Below are 27195 nucleotides of genomic sequence, written 5' to 3'. Positions count from 1 at the left end.
ATGGGTGCTTTGGAGAATGCTTTTGAAATGAATTATTGAATTTAGAGGATGGGTACTTTCAGTTCATGTGATGTGGAAAGACTCCAAGAAGAAAGCAACTCGGTAGATCTCACAGAACAAAGGAATTGTGATGCAAAGAATTAGTCGGGGGAAGACACTTATAGGAAAATTTAAAGTCTGGGAAATGGAGCTGGAAGTTTTACATCCTGTCTCCTACTTCACAGTGCCCTTCCTCTATGCTTTTCCTTCTAAATTGGTTTTCAATATGTAACACCTACAATAAAAAGAAAAAATTACTTAAGATAAATACAGCATATTGATTTTTATTTTAAATATTTTTTCCAAGTAAAGTTCAGTGTAGAACGTTGGCTTAAGTTGTCCACACTGTTACAGCTACAGATACAACTGCACTTGTCTGCAGAGTCCTATTGCAATAGAATAGTTTATGTATTGTATACTAGTACTATGTGCTGAATTATCTCCCTCCTTGCCCAAAATTCACATCGAACCCTAATCCCATCATTCCTTAGTGAAACTATATTGGGAGATAGGGCACTTAGAGAGATATGTAAATTAAAATAAATTAGTTAGGGTGGGCCTTAATCCACTATGACTGATGTCCTTATAAGAAAAGGATCCACAAACCTGTAGAGACAAAATTGCCCATTGGTTGGACACCATTTCTTAATCTTCATATTAATAAAATAGATCAATGGGTATTACAATCCAACTTGACAAAAATTTATAAAATGTATACATAGTCAACATGATGTACAGGTAGTTCTTTGTTCTCTTATGTATTTTCCATTGAATAATTTAGTTATATTCTATTTCAAACATGGCCTTTTCAGCGTCCTCAGTCTTTATTAAGTTGTCACAAATGATGGATGAGAGATAATTCAACTTTTAAATTCTATTTTGTTAATAAATTTAAAAATCAGCAAGTAAGAAATTCCACAAATTATCTTATTCTAGCTATTATTCTTACTGTGAAAGCTAGTGACATCAGTTTCCATTGAAATAAACCAACATTAGATTCTAAATTTTCTCCTTTTTTGATATTAGTGTGTTTTAGGATGCAATTCATGTTAAACAGTGGCTTTTCTTCCTAACTTCTTTTTCCTCACTTCCTTTGCCTTTTCAATGTACTCTCCTGCCAGGTGGTCTACAACATTGTCATTGAAGGGAAGACATACACTTTGAACCTAATGCAAAAGTAGGTGGTCTTCACTATTTGATTAGCTGTCTTTATTCAGTTTATAATTATTGTTTGTCATTATCCAGAATGTGATTATTTTGCATTTGAAAATGTTTCTAGCTACTAACTGTTCATTTTTCTCTTATTTGATGCTTTGAAAGACACTTTTAAGTCTATGGAATATATATCCAGAACTTGAACCATAGTGTATGCTCCACCCCATCCCCCTCAGTCCTGGTAGCAGCAGATTGCTATTGGCTATCCAAGAGACTTTATGGAGGATACATTGTAATACTCTTCTATCTGCTTGAAGACACAAATGTGGTTTGCTTTCAAGTTCACTTATTATCAACTTATATTTGAAAGATCATAGCTGATTCTTTGATGATCTGAACCATAGCAATAGTTTTATTAGTGTGCATACCCTGTCACAGAGTATTAAGGACTTAGATTACAGTTGAAATTAGCCATACTCAGTCTCATGCCATCTGATGAAGTCGGAAAAAGCAAGCACAATATATACTAAAGAATAAAGAAAAAGAAAATTGAAATAGTCCCTTTTTAAATGTTAAGAATAGTCTTGTAGAAACAATGGGTCAGGCTGAAACCATGAGCCAGGAGTTCCATCCAGGTCTCCCATGTGGGTGGCAGGGGTCCAAACATTTGGGTCATCTCCTACTGCTTTTCTAAGGCCATTAGCAGGGAGTTGGATTGGAAGTGGAGCAGCCAGGACTTGAACTGGTGCCCACATGGGATGCTGGAATCACAGGTGGTGGTTTTAACTGCTATACCACAACACTGGTCCTTCTCTTCTTTTTCATACATTATAGTTATGTACATTTCTTTAAAAAAAGATTTATTTATTTATTTATTTGAAAAGTGGAGTTACAGAGAGAGGCAGAGGCAGAGGCAGAGCAAGAGAAGTCTTCCATCCACTGGTTCACTCCCCAGATGGCTATGACTGCCAGGGCTGGCTCAGACCAAAGCCAGGAACCAGGAGCTTCATCCAAGTCTCCCACCTGGATGCAGGGGCCCAAGAACTTGGGACACTCTCTGCTGCTTTCCCAGGCACATTATCATGGAGCTGGATCAGAAGTGGAGCAGCTGGGACTTGAGCCGGCACCCATATAGGATGCTGGCACTGCAGGCCTCAGCTTAACCCACTGTGCCACAGTGACAGCCCCAGTTCTGTGTATTTCTAAACCCCAATAATGTATTAGTATTAATTTTCATATGGTCAATATTTCTTAACCAGAACACTTATCACTCTGGTGCTATTCATTTCTCCCTACATTTGTATATTTCTATCTGAAGTTAGTTTTCGTATGACTTGGGAATTCCCTACATAATTCTGTTGTAAAATTACTAGTTTTTAATTATATGTCTTTGCCTGCTATTAAATCTTCTTGTTATTTTTGCCCCAGCTTTATAATGGTATAATTCACAAGGATTGCATGTACTCAGGGTTTATAAAACTATATTTTGAGACTTGCATGCAGTGTGAAATGACTAAATCAAGCTGATTAGCCTATCCATCACCTCAAATATCTATCTTTTGGTGATGAGACTATTTAAGTTCTCATCCCTTGGACACTTCTTAGGAATATTACATTATTATTGATATCACCATGCTGTTCAGTAGATCTCCAAACTTTTTTATCTTGTGTATCTGAAACTTTGTATCCTTTTTTCTTTCTAAAAGATTTATTTATTTATTTATTTGAAAGGCAGAGTTATAAAGAGGCAGAGGAAGTGGAGAGGGAGAGGTCTCTTCCAGATGGCCACAATGGCCAGAGCTGAGCTGATCTGAAGCCAGGAGCCAGGAGCTTCTTCCAGGTCTCCCACATGGGTTCAGGGGCCCAAGGACTTGGGCTATTTTCTACTGCTTTCCCAGGCCATAGCAGAGAGCTGGATTGGAAGAGGATCAGATGTGTCTTGGGGCCAGCGCGGTGTCATAGTGGGTTAATGCTCTGGCCTGAAGCACTGGCATCCCATATGGACTCCGGTTCTAGTCCCAGCTGCTCCACTTCCGATCTGGCTCTCTGCTATGGCCTGGGAAAACAGTGAAAGATGGCCCAAGTCCTTGGGCCCCTGTACCTTTGGGGGAGACCCAGAAGACGCTCCTGGCTTTGGATCGGTGCAGCTCTGGTCATTGCAGCCATCTGTGGGGTGAACCTCTCTCTCTGTCTCTACCTCTCTCTGTAACTCTTTCAAATAAATAAAATAAATCTTAAACAAACAAATAAATAAATGTGCTGATAAGATAAAATGTAACAAAAAAAAAAAAAAAAAAAAGGAGAATCAGCCAGGACTCTAACAAGTGCTCATATGGGACCCCGCACTGCAGGTTGTGGCTTTAACCACTATGCCACAGTGCCAGCCCTGAAACTTTACATCCTTTAACCATCATCTCATCATTCCTCTGCTCCAGCCCCTAGAAGTCACCATTTTGCTCTCACCTTCTATGAGTCTGAAATGTTTAGATTCTGCTTATAAGTGATATCATGCAGTGGTTTTCTTTCTGTGCCTTGTTTATTTCTTTTAACTTAATTTCCTCCACTTTAATTCATGTTCTCCCAAATAACAGTATTTCCTCTTTTTAAAGGCTCAATATTATATGTGTGTATGTGATGTGCGTATATATACATGTGTGTGCATATATGTGTGTGTGTGTATATTTATATATCTCCTTTATTCATTCATTGGCAGATGCATTTGTCTTGACTATTGTGAGTATAGCTACAATGAACATGAAATGTAGATGTCTCTTTGATATATTATTTCCCTTGAATATATACCCAGAAGTGGAGTTGCTGGATTATATGTAGTTCTATTTTTAATTTTTGAGGATCTTCTTTTTTACATAATGACCATATTAATTTATATCCCCACTAACAGTGTGCAAGTGTTTCCTAGTCTCCATGTCTATGTCAACACTTGTTATCTTTGGTCTTTTTGATAACCACCATCTTTAACAGGTATGAGATAATATATCACTGTAGATTTAACTTGCATTTATGTAATGACCAGTGATATTGGGCATTTTTATATTTATATTTATATTTATATTTATATTTATATTTATATTTATATTTCTTTTGAGAAATGTCTATTTAGATCCTTTGCCCATTGCTTCATTGGGTTATTTGTTTTCTTGCCATTGGGTTATTTGAACTCCTTATATATTTTAGATATTAACTCCTTATCAGATGCATGATTTACATATATTTCCATGTTTTCTGTAGCTTATGTCTTCACACTTTTGACTGCTTCCTTTGTTGTTTACAAACTTTTAGAGTTTGTCTACTTCTGCTTTTATTGCAAGTGCTTTTGACTCATATTAAAAAATCATTGAACAGACCAATGTCAAGAAATTTTTCCCTTGTGTTTTCTGTAGAAGTTTCAGTTTCAAGTCTTATGTTTAAGTCTTGAACTTTTGTTTGTATTTTTGTTTGTTTATTTTGTTTTTGTATTTTGTATTTTGTTTATTTTGTTTGTATTTTGTTTGCTTTTGTTTGTATATGATGTGAGATAAGGGTCTAGTTTTAGTCTTCTGCATGTAGATATCATTTTCAAAACACGATTTTATGAAGAGAGACTGTTCATTCCCCATTATGTGTTAATGGCAACAGAGTAGTTGACTGTGAATGTAGGGAGTTGTTTCTCTGATATCTATTCTGTTCCCTTGGTCTATGTGCCTGTTTTTTACACTTGTACCAACACCATTTTGATTACTATAGCTTTGAAGTGTATTTGAATCAGGTAATCTGATGATGCATCCAGTTGTGTTCTTTTGCTCAAGATTTTTTCAACTATTCAGAGAAATAGGTCACCAAGGAGGTAACAAATTCTGTACACTAAAAATTCTCTCTCTGCCAACCTACACACACACACACACACACACACAAATATAATATATATATTTATATAAATAATAAATAATATATTTTATATATATAAATAAAATATATAAATATAATAAACCTTTCTCAAAACCAAAGTTTAGGAAACAAATTTTTCCAATAAATACCTTTTATCTTCATTTTACAGAACTTTTTTGCCTCGTGATTTTAGAGTTTATGGTTATGATAGCACAGGAATTATGAAAGACCTTGAACAACAATTTCAGGTATGTTCATATTGTCTGTTTAACCTTTGTCATATGAGTTTCTATGAACACCTTATTTAGGACCCACATGTTACTGGAGTACAAAGAGTTGATGCTATTTTTTTTTTTTTTGGCCATGAATTTAATCATTTGCTTTTGCTGATGTGTACTGAGTTAATAATGTTAAACAGATGATTAACCAAATCAACTGTGATTTTGATGTTTCTAAACCATTTGTTTCATGATGATGTACATATATATGTGTGTGTGTGTACTGTGGCAGTATGGGACTGGATATGTCATGAAACTCTCAAAATTGGAAATTATGATTTGAGTCAGTAGAGCTCATCCCAGCCATCTCTTTCCCACAAACCAGACAGCTAGAGTGAACCCTATGTATTCACTAAATCTGTAGGTTTCCTACTAATGCTTCTCCTCTCCCCCCACCCACCCCAACCTCCACCATTTTTGAATGTGCCCTTGGGCTTGAACTTCTCTGTGTTGTGTTTCAAATGAAATCCGTTCACCTGGGAAGAAATTAGGTATGTGATAGCCTCTCACACCAGGCAACATCTCTGGGCCAAGGCTGTGGAGTTTGGCTATGCATGGAATGTTTCCATGTATCCCCCCTAAAATTCATACACTGAAGCACTAGTCCTCAAGGCGATGGTATTTAGAAGTGGGGCCTTTGCAGGATGATGAAGTCGTGAAGTAAAGGCACACATGGGAGTGGAATTAGTGCCCTCACGTGGAGAGAGAAACCAGGTATGACCTGCGGGCACGGGGAAGTGTGGGAGAGATGGCCAGAAGCACAGCATTCTGTGGGATTGGCTAGGGGAGCATAGTTTACTTTCTCTGATTGCTCCTAAATTGGAAGCTGAGATAAAAATTATGAAAGCTGGGGACCAGTGTTGTGGTGCAGTGGATTAGGCTGCCACTTGCGACACTGGCATCCCATATCCGAATGTTGATTTGAGTCCCAGCTCCTCTGCTTCCGATCTACCTTCCTGCTAATGCACCTGGGAAGGCAGTGGAAGATGGCCAAGTAATTAGGCCCTTGTCACTCACATGGGAGACTCAGATGAAGCTCCTGGCCCCTGGCTTCAGCCTGGAAAAGACCTGGCTGTTGTGATCATTTGAGGAGTGAACAAACAGATGAAAGATCTCTCCCTCCCTCTCTCTCTCTCTCTTTCTGTCTCTCTCTCTCTCTCTCTCTCTCTCTCACACACACACACACACACACACACATTCTGCCTTTTGTGTAAATAATTAAGTAGATAACTAAATCTTAATTTTTTTTTCAAATTAGAGAAACTGTCAGTTATTCGTCAAGTCTTGGCCACTTTGAATGATTGCTATAGAAATTCTTGTTGAATTGCTTGGACTGTGCCTGGAGATAGCAATCTGGTTTCCTGCAAAGTCTGGCTTCAAACAGGTCGGCTCTCCAGGTCATTCACTGTAGTGAGGGGGTTCATTTCCTGGACAGCTTGCTGCAGGTTGTAGATCAGAGTTCTTCTTTTTGGTTTGGCCTGGCTATCAATAACTTTTTTTAAAAAAGAAAGTTTTTTTTTTTAATTTATTTATTTGAGAGGTAGAGTTACAGACAGCAAGAGAGAGAGACAGAAGAAAGGTTTTCCATCCACTGGTTCACTCCACAAATGGCCACAACAGCCAGAGCTGAGCTGAGCTGAAGCCAGGAGCTTCTTCCAGGTCTCCCAAGCAGATGCAGGGGCCCAAGCACTTGGGCCATCTTCCACTGCTGTCCCTGGCCACTAGCAGAGAGCTGGATTGGAAAAAGAGTAGGCGGGACTCGAACTGGAGCCCATATGGGATGCCGGCGCTGCAGCTGGAGGATTAACCTAGTGTGCCACAGTGCCGGCTCCTCAATCACTTTTATATTCAGTGCTGTGTTCCATATATTGTTTCTCACTAATTGAAGAAAAATGTTAGCCACTATGCTTTCAAATATTGTATACCCCTTTTCCCTTTCCATTTTTATGAAATTCCAATCAAATGTTTGTTAATTAATGTTTCCTCACCTCACAGATTGCTGAAGCTATGTTTGATATTTAAATCTTTTCACTCTGCTTCCTTTCACAGTTGATAATTTTTAAAGCTCTATCTTCTAGTTTATTTTGAAGATTTTAGTTTTATTTATTTTATTTTTTATTTATATTTTTATATATTTATATTTTATTTTATATATTTATTTTTATTTATTTATTTGAAGGGTAGAGACACAGATAGGGAGAGACAGAGAGAGAGGTCTTCCATCCGCTGGTTTGCTCCCCAAATGGCCACAGCAGCAGGAGCTGAGCTGATCCAAAATCAGGAACCAAGTGATTTTTCTAGGTCTCCCCTGTGTGTGCAGGGGTCCAAGCGCTTGGGCCATCTTCCACTGCTTTCCCAGGCCATTAGCAGGGAGCTGGATTGGAAGAGGAGCAGCTGGGACATGAACCAGCACCCATATGGGATGCCAGTGCCACAGGTGGAGACTTCGCCTACTACGCCATAGTGCTGGCACCCTCATTTATTTTGACACTCTCTTTTGTCATCTTCAGTGTGCATTCAAACCTACCCACCCACTGTATTTCACTGTAAATATATGTCATTCCAGTTGGTTTTTTATAATCTATATTTCTCTGCTGAATGTCCTAGTTGATTCCCTTGGAACAAATATCCCTTTAGGTTCTTGGTCACATTTTAATTATCTGCTTTAGAGTAATTTTTTATTAATTTCAACATCTTATTATTAGGAGTTATTTCAGAGTAAATTATCTTTCTGATTTTTCTCTCAACCATGGGCAACACTTTCCTTTTATATATCCAGTATATTTCTAATCTCATAGTGGCCATGTTTAATGATACAATGTAGAACTTGTGAATCTTTCTCTACAGAGTTTCCTTCTTGTTCTAGCAGGCAGTTAACTGGATGGAGCCACCTTCTAAGCTGTGCTCTCCCATGTTGGGAGATGGACAAACACAGGGTTATTCTCATCACTTCTTCAGCTTTTCTGATCTCGATTTCTGCTGGCCTTCTTCAGATTTCCCCACCTTCATGGTTCCAGTGGAAGTAAAGCGGTTACACCTCTGGGGCCTCACGTGGTGCCTCTCTCCTTTCTTGGATAGTGCATGTCACTTTCTGGGCACTTTTGAAACCATGGCCCCTACCGTTAAGCCGTAAGATTGGACTTTCTGTTGGAACATTAGCCACTTGTGATATCATGCTTGGGAGAGTGCTTTCGGATAAAAACTTATAATTAAAGTCACAGCAAATGCCATTGTCTTCTTTAGTCAGTTGCATTCTCTTTTATTTTGCAGTTTGCCTATGTGTCAGTCCTTTTTTAAAAAGATTTATTTATTTATTTGAAAGGCAGACATACAGAGAGAAGGAAAGAGAGAGAGAGATAGAGAGAAGATAAATATCTTCCTTCCTCTGGTTCACTCCCCAAATAGCCACAGCTGCTGGGGCTGGACCAGGCAGAAGTCAGGAGCCAGAAGCTTCCCCTGGGTCTCCCACATGGTGCATCGGCCCAAGTACTTGGGCCATCCTCCGCTGCTTTCCCAGGTGCATTAACAGGGAGCTGGATCGCAAGTGGAGCAGCTGGGACTTGAATCAGCGCCCATATGGGATTCCGGCACCACAGGTGGAAGCTTAACCTTCTACGCCATGGCACTAACCACCCCGTGTTAAAGTTTTTTCCCCCCCCAAAGAAACCGTTTATTTAATGAATACAAATTTCATAAGTACAACTTTAGGAATATAGTGACTCTTCCCATCACGTCTGCCCTCCCACCCCACCTCCAAGTGGTATCTGTGAGAGAGTTAATACTATAATATAAGCTACTCTGCCATTACATTCAAATAATTTTGAAAAAAAATTTCTCCTTTGGATTAATTTTTTCTACCATACAAATTTAAGCCAGAAGAGACTGAAAAAAAAATGGTTTTTGATGCTTTTTACCTTTTCCTAATGACTTAGAATGTCATGATTTACTTATATAGGAAAAAATATAAAAATGTACTAGGGCCGGCACTGTGGCACAGCAGGTTAAAGCCCTGGCCTAAAGTGTCGGCATCCCATATGGGTGCCAGTTCTAGTTCCAGCTGCTCCTCTTACGATCCAGCTCTCTGCCATGGCCCAAGTCTGTGGGCCCCTGCACCTGCGGGGGAGACCCAGAAGAAGCTCCTGGCTCCTGGCTTCGGATCGGTGCAGCTCCAGCCATTGTGGCCATCTGGGGAGGGAACCAGTGGATGGAAGACCTCTCTCTCTGTAACTCTGTCTTTCAAATAAATAAAATAAATCTTTAAAAAAAGAAAATGTGCTTAGTTATTATGAGCCTGTGGGGAACGCTTTGGAAATTTGAGCCATATGCTCATTTAATAATCTTAATTGGAAACAATGAGTATTTGATTCATTCACACACTCAGATAAATGTTTCAGATATTTGAAAATACCATCTTTAACAAGAATAATTCTAGCAGAGATAAATGTGTTTTATCTTTATCTTTCAGAACTTTTGCTACTACCAAGGGTTTGTTGAAGGTTATCCAAATTCTATGGTGATCGTCAGTACATGTACTGGACTCAGGTTGTAATAGATATGTATCATTTTATGGGCTGGAAGGTGGAATATTTACTTGGAAATTATTTTTGGTAATGGCTCCTACCTTCATACTGAATTAAGATTTTTGATGAATTTGGTGACGATGAAATAGGAATAGCTAGGCAGACGGTGGGAGTATGGCTTTTCTGTGTCGCCGAGTGAGTGTGGGTGTTCTGTGACCTTTTCCAACTTTAGCACCTACAGTTAAGGCTGATAGTAATTTTCAGGCCATTACAAAATGAAGTGACATTTAACTGACTTTTAAACTGTGTTATTTCATTTCTTCACTTTTTTTTTTTTAATTTGTAGGGGCTTACTACAGTTTGAAAATGTTACTTATGGAATTGAGCCCCTGGAGTCTTCGATTGGTTTTGAGCATGTGATTTATCAAGTAAAGAATAAGAATGAAAGCATTTCTCTCTATGCTGAGAAGGAGGTGGAATTCAGAGATTTGCCCTATAAAGTACAGAGTGTGCAGGTAGGTGACTAAGTAAGCTGTGTGGTTGTTACAGCAATGTAAACACAAGTTTCTCTGATACATTATTTACATACCTACACACACATATCATGAGCTTCAAACTAGTTGCACAACTTTGCTATATTATCCCAGCCGTGGAGTCTTCAACTGGCATGCGTCTCCAGTTCTGGATAGTCACATATGTGAGTGCTCCGCACAGTGATGGTATTGACTACTTACTCCTAATGTTTCTGGAATAAGTAAGGAAAGAAAAGAGTAAACTCAAATATGTGAATTTCCAGCTCAAGTGCTATATAGATGGCCTGGAAGCTATGAAGGGAAAGAGGGAGACCAAAAGGCAGGGAAGGGGTGGGAGGAGGCACAGAGAGAGAGAGAGAGAGAGAGAGAGACCTGCCATCTAACTGTTCACTCCCCAAAGGTTTTCAACAACCACGGTTGGGCCACACCAATGCCAGGAACCCTGAACCCCAGCTGGGTCTCCTACCTGAGGGGCAGGGCCCAAGCATTGGGGCCATCATCTGCTGCTCCCCAGGATGCATTAACAGGAAGCAGGACTGGAAGAAGCAGTGCTGGTACCAGGATGGGATGCAGCTATTCCAAGCAGTGTCTTAACTGCTGCACCACAATGCCTGCCCCTAAAAATAAATGTAGGATAAAATAAGCAGAACTCTTCATTATGCACTCACAATGCTACTCTCCTTCGTATTCAGGCTTCACGCTGGAATAAGAGGAACTGTCTTTCTTACTGTCTCACACTTCCTTAACTTTTCATTTCACTAGAACTTGATTTCCCTTTCCAAAAATAATCAGTGGTAATACGCTGCTAAATCAGCTATTTGAAATATTAGATGCATTTTTAAAGAGTGAAATTAAATAAAAACTTAATAGAGTTTTGGACTTGATTTACCTCCTCCTTCTTATTCTCACTTTTTTCTGGTTTTGTCCTATGCAAGGGGACTTCAAAAAATTCATCAAAAACCTGGAAGTATATTTTGGTGCAAAAGTAATTGAAATTCTTGCATAGTGTTTTCCTCATAAGCATTTTCCGTGAACATTTTGAGGACCCCTTGCACATCCACATTGTACCTACTGCTACTGCCTGTGTTAATCTCACGTTTTTCTTTGTCTTATTATACATGCCTTCCATGACTTGACCTACAATGCCTTACACATCACCCACTTCCCACTCCACATTTTCTCCTGAGTTACTGATCCCATATGGGACATATTTGTTACCCAGGTTTACAAAAACATACAGACACAAAGACTATCTGTCTATCCTCATGTTTCTTTTCACTCCCTGAATATTCTCACCACTGACCTTGGACATATTTAAATCTTTAATCCATCAACATTGCAACCAGCTGAACCCAGTAGCGTGTTCTCTGATTTTCTTTTCTTTCTCTCCCTACAATTCTTTACTATTTATCTGGTCAGGACAGTCTTCATCCTGCGTTTAGAATTAGCTTTATTATACATCTAAGTACTTTTCTCTCTTCCTATGGCAATTTTCTCTTCCTAAATAAAAGGAGTTTTGAAGTCTTGAGATCTGACACCTGTCCATCTTTCCAACACACACTTGTCCTAGCATTCTCTAATGCACCCTTGTACTGAATTTGTATTTGTTTGACTGAAGTGGACTGCTTATTTGTTCTCCAAACAAGATTGTTTTAAGGAAATAAGTGGACAAATCATTAAAGTAAATATAGGGGCTGGCGCTGTGGCTCACTTGGTTAATCCTCCGCCTGCAGTACCGGCATCCCGTGTGGGCACCTGGTTCTGGTCCCAGTTGCTCCTCTTCCAGTCCAGCTCTCTGCTGTGGCCCGGGAAGGCAGTGGAGGATGGCCCAGGTGCTTAGGCCCTTGCACCCACATGGGGGACCAGGAGGAGGCGCCTGGCTCCTGGCTTTGGATTGGCATAGCACTGGCCATGGAGGCCATTTGGGGGGTGAAACAACGGAAGGAAGACCTTTATCTCTACTCTCTCTCACTGTCTAACTCTGCCTGTCAAATAATAATAATAAAAAAAAAAAAGTAAATACAACCAGTCTCAATCCCAAACATGAAAATAAGCAGAGATTACTTCAAGGAATGTTAGACAATTGACAGATAGTGTTGGTTAGAATAAAGAAATAGAGCTGGCACTGTGGCTCACTTGGTTAATCTGCCACCTGTGGTGCCGGCATCTCATGTGGGTGCCGGGTTCTAGTCCTGTTTGCTCCTCTTCCAGTCTAGCTCTCTGTTGTGGCCCAGGAAGGCAATGGAGGATGGCCCAGGTCCTTGGACCCTGCACCCGCATGGGAGACCAGGAGGAAGCACCTGGCTCCTGGCTTCGGATCGGTGCAGTGCTGGCCATAGCAGCCATTTGGGGCGTGAACCAATGGAAAAGGAAGACCTTTCTCTCTCTCTCTCTCTCTCTCTCTCTCTCTCTCTCTCTTACTCTCTCACTGTCTGTAACTCTACCTGTCAAATTAAAAAAAAAAAAGAATGAAGAAATAGTTTTGAATTTTCCAACCCATTAATATAATATTTCCTGTCAATTATTTATAGTCAGTGAAGTAGTCTTATTTAGAGATGAAGTGCGTGCAAAGGACTTTCCCACAAAAACTACCACACACTAGGTACCTATTGTTGGCTAGAAATGATGAGAAAGGGGCTGGCATTGCGGCGCAGTGAGTTAAGCTGTGCCTGCACTGCTGGCATTCCGTAATGGAGCACCAGTTCACATCCCAGCTCACTGCAAATGTGTCTGGAAAAGCTGTGCAAGATGGCCCAAGTAACTCGGGTCCCTGCCATCCATGTGGGAAGACCCGGTTGGAGCTCTGGGCTCCAGGTTTTAGTCCCATTAAGGGAGTTAAACTGGGGATGGAAAATATTTTCTCCTACCTCCCTTCAAATAAATTTTAAAACAACGCCGGCGCCGTGGCTCACTAGTCTAATCCTCCGCCTTGTGGCGCCAGCAACCTGGGTTCTAGTCCCGGTCAGGGCGCCGGATTCTGTCCCGGTTGCCCCTCTTCCAGGCCAGCTCTCTGCTGTGGCCCGGGAGTGCAGTGGAGGATGGCCCAAGTGCTTGGGCCCTGCACCCCATGGGAGACCAGGATAAGTACCTGGCTCCTGCCATCGGATCAGCATGGTGCGCCGGCTGCAGCAGCCATTGGAGGGTGAACCAACAGCAAAGGAAGACCTTTCTCTCTGTCTCTCTCTCTCACTGTCCACTCTGCCTGTCAAAAAAAAATTTTTTTTTTAAACAAAATAAATCTTAAAAAAAAAAAAAGAAAAGAAATTATGAGAATCCAGCTTGACCATGAGGGGATTTCATCTCTTTTAAAATAAAATCCTAAATCTCTAAGCTTTGAGCCAGTGAAGAGACCCTTAAACTTGTATAAAATATGTCAGCAATAAACCCTAATTTTTCCCTACTGACCTTTCTTACAGTTTTTTCTCCTTTAAGTTGCTGTAATTATCACTCTTCTGATCTACACTTAAACCCCAGATTTGTTACTCCCCATTTAATGTGTCTTTTTGTGTGTTAAGGAAGACATTTTAGCTAAGATAAGATTGTTTTGAATAATCAAAAGGTCAAGTACCAGTATGAAAAAGCAAAACTGCAAATAAATGTAGTGAAACTTTCCTCAAATTCTGAAGCTTTACCTTCCTATCTGCACTGGGATACTGGTCTGGTGCACTCACTTATGTGATATTGCTATGTTAGTGACAAAATATTTTGAGTTAATTGACACTATAGTCTCAAAGTGCTTGCAAAGTGTCTCTTCTAATTTTTCAAGTAATTTCTCCTTGGTTGCCTTCATGTAATGAAAATGATGAAAATAGATGATTTTTTTCATGAATAATGACTATAAAAATGATTATTCCCATTTTTTAACAGAGCCTAACTGATAGAAAAGTTAAGCCAGAGTTGAAACTCAGGGGGCTGACGCTATGGCGTAGTGGGTAAAGCTGCTGCCTGCAGTGCTCGCATTCCATATGGGCGCTTGTTCGAGACCCGGCTGCTCCACTTCCAATCCAGCTCTCTGGTATGGCCTGGGAAAGCAGTAGAAAATGGCCCAAGTCCTTGGCCCCCTGCATGCACGAGGGAGACCCACAAGAAGCTCCTGGCTTTGGATTTGCACGGCTCCAGCCAGTGCAGCCGATTGGGGAGTGAACCAGTGGATGGAAGACCTCTCTCTTTGCCTCTCCTTCTCTCTCTGTGGAACTCTGACTTTCAAATAAATAAATATTTAAAAAAAGAAAGAAAGAAAGAAAAGAAACTCAGTGAGGCCTAGCATATGGGTCTAGTGTAATCACTGTGGTCCAAGTGATTGGTATCACACTCAGAATCCCCATCTTGAAATATCTGTGATCTAGGTCAGGTCCATCCTTTCTTTCTTTCTTTCATTTTTATTTTATTTTTTTTTTAAATTTTTTTTTTGATAGGCAGAGTGGACAGTGAGAGAGAGAGACAGAGAGAAAGGTCTTCCTTTGCCGTTGGTTCACCCTCCAATGGCCGCTGCGGCCGGTGCACCGCGCTGATCCGATGGCAGGAGCCAGGAGCCAGGTGCTTTTCCTGGTCTCCCATGGGGTGCAGGGCCCAAGCACCTGGGCCATCCTCCACTGCACTCCCGGGCCACAGCAGAGAGCTAGCCTGGAAGAGGGGCAACCGGGACAGAATCCGGCACCCCAGCAGGGACTAGAACCCGGTGTGCCGGCGCCGCAAGGCAGAGGATTAGCCTAGTGAGCCGCGGCGCCGGCTCTTTCTTTTCTTTTCTTTTCTTTTCTTTTCTTTTCTTTCTTTCTTTCTTTTCTTTCTTTCTTTCTTTCTTTCTTTCTTTCTTTCTTTCTCTCTCTCTCTCTCTCTCTCTCTCCTTCCTTCCTTCCTTCCTTCCTTCCTTCCTTCCTTCCCTCCCTCCCTCCCTCCCTCTCTCTCTCTCTCTCTCTCTCTTTCTTTCTTTCTTTCTTTCTTTCTTTCTTTCTTTCTTTCTTTCTCTCTCTCTCTCTCTCTTTCTTTTTCTTTCTTTCTTTCTTTCTTCTTTCATATGTATTTTATGTATTTGAAGGACAGAGTTACACACTCACACGGGGAGGGAGAGGGAGAGGGAGAGGGAGAGGGAGAGGGAGAGGGAGAGGGAGAGGGAGAGGGAGACTTTCCCATCCAGGAGCCAGGAGCTTCATCTGGGTCTCCCGGGGTCCAAGAACTTGGGCCATCTTCTGCTGCTTTTCCCAGGCCGTTAGCAGGGAGCTGGACGGGCAGTGGAGCAGCTGCGACATGAGCCTATATGGGATGCTGGCGCCACAGGCAGTGGATCTTATCCCCTGTGCCACAACAGCAGCCCTCCCCTGTCCTTTCTTAGTGTTTACTCTCTGTTGCTCAGCTTCTTCTGACGTGACTCATGGGAGAATTAATTCTATCCGGGAGATGAAATCCCATCCCCAAAACACAGAACTCCCCTTACTCTTTCAGGATCATACTCAAATTCATATCACATAGTAATTAATAACAGTACCATTGGGCTAGTGGAATTCCACATATTTCTCCATATAAAATCATATATTACAACATTGAGTTCATTGATAGTAGTGATATTCCCTGAAAATAGTTTAGTAATTCTGTTTTGACTTAAAGTTTGGATTTTTTTCAGCCACGTGAATTCTCTCAGTATATAGAAATGCATGTTGTAGTCGAAAAGAATTTGGTAAGTATATTACTTGTCTTATATCACTTAACATTTGCAATAAAGTTTTATGGAAGTAATTTGGAATGAATTTTTGACCGAGGAAAATTAATGCTAGTTATGCCTTTGCTATGCTGTGATGCATTTTAAATTATTAAGTATCATTAATGAATTGGGGAATCACATTTCTATAAATGTTTATTTATTTTATAAATAATAATATAAATACAAATGTATGCTACCCTTCAATAGTTTTTAGATGGCCTTACAATCGTTATAAAAACTTATTATATGTACTTAATAAGTTTTAAGATTTTTAAAAACAATGCCTCCCACTATATTATTTAAAGAGAAAATAAGAGTTTCTCAATGATAAAATTTTCTGTTATGCAGGAAAACAGTGGTTTATATTGGGGACAGAGGAGAAGGTTAGCATTTCCTGGTACTACAATTATATGACATGTAGAACTCATGAAATAGTCTTATTATTTTGACCCATAGTTTTTTTTCTGTAGCTTCTGGGCAAATTCCTAACTTTATCATTGAAAATATATAAAGTTTTCGTACCATATTTTGGAATTTCACAGTGTGCACATGGATACTCATATTCAGAGCTTCCTGTTTCATTGATGCAAAATCTTCTTTGACTCTGTGCTAATGATATTAAAATTTTATTTCAATATTTCAACTCTCTATTTCTGTTCTTAACAGCAGTATATGAGAGTCACAATCACTTTACTTCCTTGCTAGCACCTGTTTTTGTGTGTGTTCTTCTGAAAATGATTTGATGGTAAAGTGGTCTCTTGTCTGTCTGGGATCGATAGGTGAATTTCTAATTGTTTGGGCAGGGCCTAGAGTTCTGTGAAGCAGCTCCGAACAGAGTCTAGTATTAAGTTGTTAACTGTAAAGGTCATCATTGAATTCTGGATCTTGTTACTCGGGGTCTTGGGTCACCAGCCTGACCCTTACACTACTCCTTTAATATAATGAGTTAATCTTTAATAAGGAGTCTCCCATCAGGGAAAGTTCCAGGACCAGATGGCTTTACAGTTGGATTCTACAAAACATTTAAAGAGGAAACTAACTCCGATATTTTTCGCACCATTCCAAAATACTGAATAGGATGGAACTCTGCCAAACACTTTTGACTAGGCCAGCATTACTCTCATCCACAACTGTAACAAATAAACAACACAAAAAGAAAACCACAGACCTATATTCTTGATGAACACAGATGCAAAAATTTTCAGCAAAATACTAGCAAACTGAATCCAAAAAGATCATATATCAAGATCAAGTGGGGTTTATCCCAGAGATACAAGGGTGGCTCAACATTTGCAAATCAATAAATGTCATAAATCACATCAACAGAATGAAGAACAAAAACCATATGACCATCTCGAAAGGTGTTGAGAAAGCATTTTATAAGACATAACTTCCCTTCATGATAAAAATCCTCCACAAATTAGGTGTAGAAGGAACATTTCTCAAAATTGTAGGGACTATATATCACAAACCAACAGTCAATATTGTACTGACTGAGGAAAAGCTGCAAGCATTTCCCCTCAGATCTAGAAAAACAGAAGGGTGTCTACTTTCTCCACTCTTATTCACTATAGTATGGAAGTATTAGAAAAAATTGGGAGGAGAAAGAAATAAAGACATCAAAATTATAAAGGAGGAAATAAAAATATCCATGTTTGCAGATGACATGATGTTGTACATGGAAAAAACTAAACACTCCGCCAAAAAGCTGTTAAAACTGAAAAACCACTTCAGTAAAGTTGCAGGTTAAAAGTAAACATACAGAAACCGTAGCTTTTTTATATGCTAGTGATTAACTAGTTGGGAGAGAAATCAAGAAAGAAACCCCATTCACAATAACCACCAAAAAATCAGATATGTAGGAAAAATTTAATCAAACAAGTGAACGATCTCTACAATGAAATGTATAAAACATTGATGAAAAAAATCTTCAAGGACACAAAAAAATGGAGATGTATTCCTTGTTCATGGATTGGAAGAATTAATATCATTAAAATATCTGCACTGCCTAAAGCCATCTATGGATTCAATGCAATCCCTGTCAAAATAACAGTGACAGTCTTCACAGAATTTTTTTTAAAAAATCATAAAATTTGTATGAAAGCAAAAAGACTCAGAATGGCCTAAATGCTCCAGAGCAAAAAAAAAAAAATTACAAAGTTGTAGTAATTAAAACAGCATGGTAGGGGTCAGCACTGTGGCGTAGTAGGCTAAGCCTCCACCTGTGGTGCTGGCATCCCATATGGGCACTGGTTTGTGTCCCGGCTGCTCCTCTTTCAATTCAGTTCTCCGCTATGGCCTAGAATAGCAGTGAAAGATTGCCCAAGTGTTTGGGCCCCTGCACCCATATGGGAGACCTGGAAGAAACTCCTGGCTCCTGGCTTCAGATCAGCTCAGTTCCAGGCCTTGTGGCCATTTGGGGAGTGAGCTAGCAGATGGAAGACCTTTCTCTCTCTCCTTCTCTTCGTAACTCTACCTCTCAAAAATAAATAAAATCTTAAAAAAAAAAATCAGCATGGTACTAGCATGAAAAACTGATATATGGATAATTAGAATACAGAAGAAATCCCAGAAATTAATCTACCTATAGACAACTAATTGACTTTGACAAAACTGCCCAGACCATACATTAGAGAAAGGATAGTCTTTTAGTAAATGATGCTAGCAAAACTGGATGCATGTATGTGGAAGAATGACATTAGATCCCTACCTCTCACTGTGTACAAAAGTCAACTCAAGATGGATCAAAGATCTAAATTTAAGACCTGAGACTATGAAGTTGCTGAGAAACAATGTAGGGGAAATACTCTAAGATATTGGTATTGATGATGACTTCTGGGATAAGACCCTCAAAACACAGGCAACAAAAGCAAAACTTGACAAATGGGATTATATCAAACTCAGAAGTTTCTGCACATCAAAGGCAACAATCAATAGAATGAAGAAACATCCAAAAGATGGGAAAAAATACTTGCAAGATACCTATGTGACAAATGATTGATATCTAAGATATATCAGTGGGGCCGGCGCTGTGGCATAGCAGGTAAAGCTGCCACCTGCAGGGCTGGCATCCCATATGGGCACCGGTTCAAGTCCCAGCCGCTCTACTTCCAATCTAACTCTCTGCTATGGCCTGGGAAAGCAGTGGAAGATGGCTCAAGTCCTTGGGCCCCTGCACCCACATGGGAGACCTGGAGGATGCTCCTGGCTCCTGGTTTTGGATCAGTGCAGCTCCAGCCGTTGTGGCCATCTGGGGAGTGAACCAGCAAATGGAAGATATCTCTCTCTCTCTCTCTCTCTCTCTCTCTCTGCCTCTCTGTAACTCTGCCTTTCAAATAAAACAAATAAATCTTTAAAAAATAAAATAAAATATATCAGTAACTCAAAACCTCAACAGCAACAACAACCACCAATCCAGTTAGGAAACTGGTAAAGGACCTCAATAGACAGTACTGAAAATAAGAAACACAAATGACCAACAAATATATGAACAACTACACAACATTACTAGCCATCAGGGAAATGCAAATCAAAACCACAATGAAGTATCAACTCACCCCTGTCAGAATGGCTATTATCCAAAAGATAGAGTAACAAACACTGGCGAGGATGTGGTAAGAATATAAATTAGTACAGCCACTGTGGAAAACAGTCTGGAGATTTCTTTAAACACTAGAAATAGACTTAGCATCCAGCAATCACAGTACTGGGTATAAACCCAAAAGAATGAACAGATGGTATTAAAGGGGTGCTTGGACCACCATGTTTATAGTAGCACTTTTCACAATAGCCAAAATATGGAATCAACCAATTTGTCCATCATCAGATGAATGGATAAAGAAAAAGTAGTATGTATCTACAAGGGAATATTACTCAGCCAAAAAAAATGAAATTCTAGTGGCCAGTGCTGTGGCATAGTGGGTAAAGCCGTTGCCTGCATTGTGGGCATCCCATATAGGTGCCGGTTCAAGTTCTGGCCGCTCCTCTTCCAATCCAACTCTCTGCTGTGGCATGGGAGAGTGGTAGAAGATGGCCCAAGTCCCAGGGCCCCTGCACCTGCGTGGGAGACCTGGAAGAAGCTCCTGGCTCCTGGCTTCAGATCGTCTCAGCTCTGGGGAGTGAAGCAGCTGTTGGAAGACCTCTCTATCTCTCTCCGCCTCTGCCTCTATGTAACTCTGCCTTTCAAATAAATAAATCTTTAAAAAGTGAAATTCTATTGTTTGCATGAAAATGGTTACAACTAGAAGACAAGATGTTGAGTGAAATAAGCCAGACACAGAAAGACAAATTCTGCATGTTCTTCCTTATATGTGGGAGCTAAAATTTAAAAAATAAAATAAAAAGAAAAGAAAAAAGTACCTGTGTGTATCAGTTTTGAGTAAATATTGTGTTTTGTCAAACTTCATTTTGAATCTGTTTTGGGCAAATTGTCAGGATTAAATACTGCTGTATTTTCTATTTTTATTTGATTTTATATCTATATCCTATATTCAGGCTAATATCATTTATTAGCTTTAATAGCTTTTAGTGGATCTCTTGGGATTTTCTACATGCGAATCTGTTTGTTGACAAAGAATTTAATTTACTTTGTTTACTGAATGGATTCATAATATCTTTTTTCCTTGAGTAAATGCTTTGACTAGAACCAGAAAGGCAGAATTGATGCAATGAGAACATCTTGTCATTATCTAACTCCTGAGAAAAGGGAAAAATGTTTGTCCTTTTGCTATTAAGAAGGAGTTGCCAGTGTGTTTTTCATAGATGCCCTTTATCAGGCTGAGGAAGTTATTCATTATCCCTGGTTCATTGAATGCTTTGTCATGGATAGGTGTTATATTTCGGCAGGTGCTTTTTCTGTTCCTATTGGCAGGATTAGGTGGCTTTGGTACTTTGCGACATGTTGTATTGTATTAATTGGTTTCCAGATGTTAAGGCAGCTTTGTATTCCTGGGGCAAATCTCACTTAGTCAGGATGTATAGCCTTCTTTTATATGTCACATAATTTGGATTATTAGTATTTTGCAGAGTTTTTAGCACTTATATTAATGAGACATAACATGTTGGAATTCTATTTTATTTTGATGTCTTTTCTAACTCTTCATTGAATTAGTTAGAAACTGTGTCATGCTGTTTTCTAGAAAAATTTTGAAAATTTTTCTGAAAAATATGAAGAATCGGTGTTATTCTTTACATGTTTGCTAGAACTGACCAATCATATAATATTTCTTTGTGAGGATTTTCTAAATTACAACCTCAATCTAGTTTCAAAAATTGCTTCATCTACTTGAAAGTGAGAGAGAGAAATAAAGTGAGAGGGGGAGGGGAAGGGAAGGAGAGAGCAAGATATCTTTCATCCATTGGTTCATTCCCCAAATGTCCACAACAGCCAGGGCTGCACCAGGCTGAAGCCCAGAGCCTGGAGCTCCGTCTGGGTCTCCCATGTGGGTAGCCAGGACCCAAGCACTTAGGTCATCATCGTGTGCCTCCGGGGTACATTCAACATGAAGCTGAATCCTCCCGTTTTTCCTATTTTTATGTCTTTTTACTGTGGCAAAATATAAAGAACGAAGTTTACTATTTTAACCATTTGTAATAAATCTGTTTGCATGAAGTGCAGTCACATCATTGTACAAACATCGCTACCATCCACCTAGACAACTTTTTCATCTTCCCAAATGGAGACTCCATCCCCATTAAATAATAATTCCCTTTCCCTCACCATCCCACTTCCTAGGGAGACAGCCATTCTACTTTCTCTACCTATGAAGTTGACTGCTCTAACTATCTCATATAAGTGTAATCAATCAATATAGTATTTTGTGTACATGTGACTATTTTGTTTTTCTTAGCACTAAGTTCTCAAGTTTTATCTGCGTTGTAGCAGACGTCTGAATTTTCTTTTTTGGGTCAAATGCTTCATTGTATGGATATAATAACATTCTGTTTATCCATCCATTCATCGATAATCAATAGACACTTTTTTTTAACACTTTTTGGCTGTTATCATACAAATATGTCTTTGGTCCTTGTGTGTTGTTCTTTTGCATCTATGCCCAGAAGTGGGAAAACTAGGTTATATGGCAATTCTATTTCTAATTTTTTGAAAGGAATTACCATACTGTTTTCCACAGTGGTTAGACCATTTTTCATTCCTACCAGCTGTGCACAAAGGTTCCCGTTTCTCTACATCCCTACCAACACTAGCTGTTTTTCTCACGGTCTTTGAGAACACTGCATAGTACATTTAGAATCCTGCCCTGCCTGGCACTATGTCAGAAAGCGCCTGGCCCTAGTTCTGAGCAGGCGCCCAGGGCCACAGTGGAACCCACCCACCCGGTCCGCCCCAAGGACTGTTCTGCTTGTAGTTGAAGAGAAAGGAAGCCGCCTTCTTTGGGTTTAATTTGCTCTTTCACACCAGTTGTCTGAAGGGTCAGATTAGGTTAATGACTTCGGATGCTTCTTGTTTTTAAAATATTTTTACTTCCTGTTATAAATTTCCCACTCTACCTGAGTGACATTATTTGTATCACATTGTGTTTTGATTAATTGTACTTCCTAAGGCCTCCTATGATTCATTCTTTGGTTGCTGGTTGTTTATAATTAGCTCTCCAATTCCACATATGTGGAATTTCCTAAAGTGTTCTTGGGTGTTGATTGTAGCTTAATTCCACTGTGGTCAGAAGGCATACTTTGTAATTTTTTTAAAAGATTTTATTTATTTATTTGAGAGGTAGAATTACAGACAGTGTGAGAAAGAGAGAGAGAGAAAGGTTCACTCCCCAAATGGCCGCAACAGCCAGAATTGTGCTGATCCAAAGCCTGGAGCCAGGAGCTTCCTCCTGGTCTCCCATGCGGGTGAGGGCCCAAGCACTTGGGCCATCCTCCATTGCCTTCCTGGGCCACAGCAGAGAGCTGGACTGGAAGAGGAGCAACCAGGACTAGAACTCGGTGCCCATATGGGATGCCAGTGCCACAGGCAGAGAATTAACCTAGTGCGCCACAGTACCAGCCCCTAATTTGTACTTTTAAAAATGATTTTAACTGGGGTTTAGTGTTGTGGTGTAGTGAGTAAAACTGCCACCTGCGACACCAGCGTCCTGTAAGGGTGCCAGTTTGTGTCCTGGTTGTTCCACCTCCCATCCAGCTCTTTGCTAATGGCCTGGGAAAAGCAGTGGAAGATGGCCCATGTGGTTCACCCATGTGGGATGGATACCCAGTTGAAACTCCTGGCTCCTGACCTGCTTCTGAGGCCATCTGGGGAGTGAACCAGCAGATGGACAGAAGATCTCTCTCTCTCTGTCCCTCCTTCTCTAACTTTCAAAATAAATAAATACATATTTAAAAAGTGATTTGAACTGGATTTAAGCTTATCCTATGACCTACTTTATGCTGTATTTCTGGGTCATGTTCCATGGTCGTTTGCCTATCATTCTGTTTGGTTGTTAAATATCCAGTAGATATCTATTGGCTTAAAGTTTTGTTTTAGTCTTTAATATCTGTGTTGATTTTTTGGTCCAAGTACTCTATTATTGAAAATTGTATATATAAATCTCTAACTTACTAAGTTTTCTATTTGTCCCTTCAATTCTGTCCTTTTTCCTTTGTGAAACGTTTGGCTCTGTTCTTAGATACACGTGTCATTATAATTGTCACATCTTCCTCACAGACCTCTCAGTTCTCTTATTGTTGTTGTTAGTGTACTATATCTTTCCCATCATTTTATTTCGAAGAAATTTGTATCTTTGAATAGTATGGTCCCTGCAATTTATTCTTCTTGTCTGCTACATCAAGTCTGACAATCCCTGACATTTACTCGGATTATTTAATCCATTCTTATTTAACTCATTGCTTATATGTTTGTATTTATGTCTGCCATTTTGATTTGTTCTATGCTTTATGAACAAATTATTTTGTTCCTCTTCTTTGTCACACATGGAAATTTTCTAGTTCCTTATTTTTTAACTTAACTTTTATTTGAAGACAATTTATATTTATATGCAACTGTGAGAGTAGGAAGAAACCCTGCATACCCTTTAAAAAAAAGATTTGTTTATTTATTTGAAAGTCAGAGTTACACAGAGAGAGATGGAGAGGCAAAGAGGTCTTCCATTCACTGGTTCACTCCCCAATCGATTGCAACAGCGGAGCTGTGCTGATCCGAAGCCAGGAGCCAGGAGCTTCCTCCAGGTTTTCCCATGTGGGTGCAGGGGCACAAGGACATGGGCCATCTTCTACTGCTTTCCCAGGCCATACAGAGAGTTAGATCGGAAGTGGAGCAGCCAGGACCCGAACTGGCACCCATATGGGATGCTGGCACTGCAGGTGGCGGCTTTACCTGTTGTGCCACAGTGCAGGCCCCCCTGCATAGAGGCTTTAAACAAATTTCTCCAAGTCGCAATTCCCTAAAATACTACAGTACAATGTGATAGCCAGAAGACGGACATCGACAGTCAAGACCCAGAATCATTCCTTCACATTTGAGATCTATTGTGTTGCTTTGTAAAGCCACACCCACTTCCTCCTCAGTCCCCTTTCCCTGATCTCTGAAAACCACTATTCTGCTCTCCATTTGCATTTTTCTCATGTCCACCTTGTTACATAAATGGAGACACTTATATGCAGCATTTGGCGATCATCTGTTTTCACATAGTCATTCTAGACATTATTCAGCCTTAATTATTTGTTAAACAAAATTAAAGCAAATCCACCTGCCAACTTCTCTTGCTTCCAGAGAAACTGATGTAGTTGATTGGAGTATTTTAGGTTTTCAAGGTGATTGATATTGCTTCACTGGTTCTTGATTCACATCTCCTGTTATGCTAATCATGTATCGTCTGTCCTCTTTTTCAACATCCAAATTTTATCTTTGCAACTCACATGTAAGCACACATGTAAGCACACATGCACACACTTCTTACGAACCTTTATCCTTCAGTTATACAATTACTTGATTGTGGAATTATATCTTGATTTTAGTCTTTAATTTTTATATTTTCCATTTGTAATAGTGAATATCATATTTGTGTTGTAATAATAAAACGGTGTTTAAGAACTAAACTGCTAGAAATTTAAGCATTTCTTACTTGTTATATTACATTTTAAATACAATAACAATCATTAAATGTTAATGTTTATTTAGTTCTGAAAGGCAATTGTATTTTACAGTATAAACACATGGGTTCTGATACGGCTGTCGTCAGTCAAAAAATTTTCCAGTTGATTGGATTGACAAATGCTGTAAGTGTTTGCTTTTGTAGTACCTTTTTACTTGGTTGTGGTTCTGGAATAATTTCTGTACCTCATTTTCTTAAAAAAAAAAAAAAACAATTATTTTATTTGATAAAGCACTTCTTTTTTTCTTTTTTTTAAAATATTTATTTATTTATTTGAAAGTCAGAGTTACACAGAGAGAGGAGAGGCAGAGAGAGAGAGAGAGAGAGAGAGGTCTTCCATCCCCTGGTTCACTTCCCAATTGGCTGCAACAGCTGGAGCTACACCAATCTGAAACCAGGAACCAGGAGCTTTCTCTGGGTCTCCCATGCAGGTACAGGAGCCCAAGGACTTGGGCCATCCTCTACTGCTTTCCCAGGCCATAGCAGAGAGCTGGATTGGACGTGGAGCAGCTGGAACTAGAATCAGCACCGATATTGGGTGCTGGCGCTTCAGGCCAGGGCGTTAACCTGCTGCACCACATCACCAGCCCCACAGAGCACTTCCATCTACTGGTTTACTCCCAGAATGTCTTCAACAGCCAGGAACTAAATCCAGGTCTCCCATACGGGTGGACCCAATGGCTGGAGCCATCACCTGCTTTTCCCAGGGTGCACATTTGCAGGAAGCTGGGTTGGAAGCAGAGGCGGGACTCTGGATTGCAACCCTCCCATATGGGGTGCAGGCATCCCAGGCAGCACCTAGCCAGTGTGCCGAGTGCCTGCCCTGATCTTTCATGGATGCTCCGTCAATCACATGTTGGGTAATCTAGGGAAAACTGTTTCATTGTAAGTTTCAGTTTTCTTACCTGGAAATACAAATAATAATTATATACCCGTAGTTAAGTTATTTTAGGGATTCAATTAAATAAAGGATTTGCCATATAGCTGATTATGTACCAGCATTCAAAAATATTATATATTGCTTATACAGCTAGCAGCATTTATTACTTATTAATATACTTTAAAATACCCAATCCAAATTTACAGTTTAGTTAATATTTGTATAAATTCATTTTCATAGGTATATTATCAAATCTACTTAAAACCATGTTTGAACATTATTTTCTGTATGTGGTCTATTTTAGGTTTTCACTTCATTTAATATTACAATAATTCTATCTTCATTGGAGCTTTGGATAGATGAAAATAAAATTTCAACCACTGGAGATGCTAATGAATTACTATACAGATTTTTAAAATGGAAAAAATCTTATCTTGTTTTGCGTCCGCACGACGTGGCATTTTTACTTGTGTAAGCATAACTTGGCTCTCTTTCTCTCCGTCTCCTGATCTCTCTCTCTCTCTCTCTCTCTCTCACGCTCTCCTTCTCCCTCTTTTCCTTCTTCACCCCTTCCCTCCAGTCTGTCGGGTTTCCCCCAACACTTTGCCTTAAAAAAAGAAAGCGTAACTTGGAATTACTAAAGCTTATACAGAGAGCACATTCCAATCTGACCCAATGTCTGACAGCTAACAGGCATCTAGGGGGGAAAATGGCATTTTTTCTGACATACATCACGTGAATATTATTTTTCAAAACATCATTTATATCATTATTTATTGGCTTGTAGTTAAAGCTCACCCCTTCAATCTTATTGCTGTATGGCTTCTCTTCTTAGAGGATACACAACTCATTATATGTCCCTAACTATGCTTAAACATTGACAACATCTATTTGAGGAAGCCTATCTGAATTGTATGAATAGAGGAATTTAGCCTTCTTACTATGCTATTTATCATAAAACTTAAAAAAAAGAAATGGAAATTGTTTATTTTGATACCTCTAACATGATTTGGCCACACCATGCTGAAATTTTCAGTATGTAAGCTTACCCCTTTTAATAGGCTCTTTGTTTTTTCTTTTACTAATATTCAGAACTT

At 39.6% G+C, this 27195-nt stretch overlaps 1 protein-coding gene across 2 annotated transcripts in view; it reads left to right on the top strand.

The window, feature by feature from the left end:
* The window catches only part of ADAM2 (ADAM metallopeptidase domain 2), a 70240-nt gene that overhangs the window by 3040 nt on the left and 40005 nt on the right, over nucleotides 1-27195 (top strand). For both annotated transcript variants that reach the window (XM_051828834.2, NM_001082677.1), the window contains 7 exon segments: nucleotides 1161-1216; nucleotides 5249-5327; nucleotides 9823-9899; nucleotides 10224-10392; nucleotides 16028-16081; nucleotides 25271-25342; nucleotides 26403-26569. In XM_051828834.2, coding sequence (XP_051684794.1) covers nucleotides 1209-1216; nucleotides 5249-5327; nucleotides 9823-9899; nucleotides 10224-10392; nucleotides 16028-16081; nucleotides 25271-25342; nucleotides 26403-26569 — 626 coding nt within the window. In that variant the 5' untranslated portion in view covers nucleotides 1161-1208.

Source organism: Oryctolagus cuniculus, chromosome 2 (genome assembly GCF_964237555.1).
Source record: "Oryctolagus cuniculus chromosome 2, mOryCun1.1, whole genome shotgun sequence".
Taxonomy (NCBI): Eukaryota; Metazoa; Chordata; class Mammalia; order Lagomorpha; family Leporidae; genus Oryctolagus; species Oryctolagus cuniculus.
Note: the sequence above shows the minus strand (reverse complement) of the source record. Positions and strands in the feature narration are given on the sequence as shown.